The sequence below is a fragment of the Penaeus monodon genome, chromosome 19 (assembly GCF_015228065.2).
Source record: "Penaeus monodon isolate SGIC_2016 chromosome 19, NSTDA_Pmon_1, whole genome shotgun sequence".
In the NCBI taxonomy this organism is placed as follows: domain Eukaryota; kingdom Metazoa; phylum Arthropoda; class Malacostraca; order Decapoda; family Penaeidae; genus Penaeus; species Penaeus monodon.
Window position 1 is genome coordinate 13,058,349 of NC_051404.1, and position 1,677 is coordinate 13,060,025.

At 39.6% G+C, this 1,677-nt stretch overlaps 1 protein-coding gene across 1 annotated transcript in view; it reads right to left on the reverse strand.

Moving 5' to 3' along the window:
• The window catches only part of LOC119585065 (venom carboxylesterase-6-like), a 10,069-nt gene extending 9,216 nt beyond the window's left edge, over positions 1 to 853 (reverse strand). The window contains exons 1-3 of the mRNA XM_037933682.1: positions 804 to 853; positions 437 to 653; positions 136 to 291 (exon numbers count right to left, since the gene is read on the reverse strand). Of these exons, the coding sequence (XP_037789610.1) occupies positions 136 to 291; positions 437 to 652 (372 nt within the window). The 5' untranslated portion in view covers position 653; positions 804 to 853. The remainder of the gene's footprint in view (positions 1 to 135; positions 292 to 436; positions 654 to 803) is intronic.
• Positions 854 to 1,677: the final 824 nt, after the last annotated feature.

Sequence of the window (1,677 nt, forward strand, 5' to 3'; positions counted from 1 at the left end):
ATCTACTGTTTCAGTAGTCTTGTATTTTTAACCTTCATTTGCTTGATGGAGAATCAAGATACACCTTAAACTAAATACACTGAATTATTCTCAACCAACACAAACCGCACAGAGGCTGCACCCTATGACACGTACCTGAGGTGTGTACACAGAGAGGTATAGACAGTCTTCTTGACCTTCCACAATTATCCTGTCGCCGGTGATGTACGTGGATATCGACAGCTGAGGGCACTTGGGAGTCACTGCGGACCCGTCTCTTACTCCTGTCCATCCTTCAGCGGGTATGGGGTCCTGTCAGAGAAGGTTGCACGTGGGAGAAAATTAAACGGGAAAATAAATGTGATAAATTCCTCTAGAAGTTCAACTATGGTTCTAAGGGACTTCACCTCTTCACCCGCATTATTAAAGAAAAGAAAAGAAAAAAAAAGATACTCGCCTCGAACCTGAGATCTCCGACGGGAGGCTGAGCGAAAGGAATAGTCTTGAAGCTGTAGAAGAATCGTCCTCCACCGGCCTCACTCCTCAGCCCTTCGATCGCTCCTTGCTGGAGCTGCACCTCGACCGTGGGCGGCGTCGGTGCCTCCTCCTCCTCCGCCGACGTGGATGTAGCCACCAAGAACACCGCGATTATCCCCAACCACGAACGCCTCATTCTGTTCAAGTACAGAAAAGAATAGAAAAACATGGTCTATTTACATGTCTTTGGTGACGTTTAAGAGTGTGTTTTTTTAATCAAAGTATATCGTGAAATGGTTGTTTGTAGCTTTATCGACAAATATTAATGGAGAACAGTAGAAGAGCACCTTGCAGGCCGAGATCTCACCCACTACTGACGAAGGGATGATTTTGAAATGTAAACTGCCAACGAGAACTGTTGACAAGGGACATCTTAGTGTCAACATCTGTTACCATGGAGATAATGTGTAAAAAAATGTAAACATACATATCAACATTTTATTATATGTATCTACAGTATAAAAAACTACGACTACACGGCAATTACAATGCCCAACTTACACCACATTTAGAATTATAATAATCATACATCATAAGTAAGAAGATTCTATCAAAAAGTTTATCTGAAAATACGAAGATGGCATCGAGTCTACATAATTAGAGGTCACAATGACAAAGCAACTTTAGCCCCGGACCCCTAAGAGGCCCAGAAAGCTTTTTGTGGCGCTGGATCGGGTTACTGTGCGTCATGTCGTATACCATGAAGTATATCCTGTGCCGGAGTTGCTATTTTCTTTGATTCGTATGGTATAACTTGCCTAAATACTTGCATTTGTGTATGGATGTATATATGTATACAACTGCTTATGATAGTATTGATGGGTAGAGCGAGATACACAACAGTAACAGTGACAATGATTCTATAATAATATGTTTCTATAATTATGAAGATGCTAATTAGGAAGTAACTGTCAGTCATTAAGTTAAAGATAGTGTTGATAACCAATAATTGCAACATTGGTAGTAGTGATAATGAAGATAGCAACAATTAATGATAATACAAATTATAATAACGATGCAATATTTTCAATAAGAAAGCTTTACAGAAATACAACGATACTAATGAAAATATACTTGTGGAATTGGTGTAAAGAATAAAAATATATGAATGTTCTGCAAATTCCAGGGATATGCAAACAAGAGTAGTAGGTGTAAGCCGAT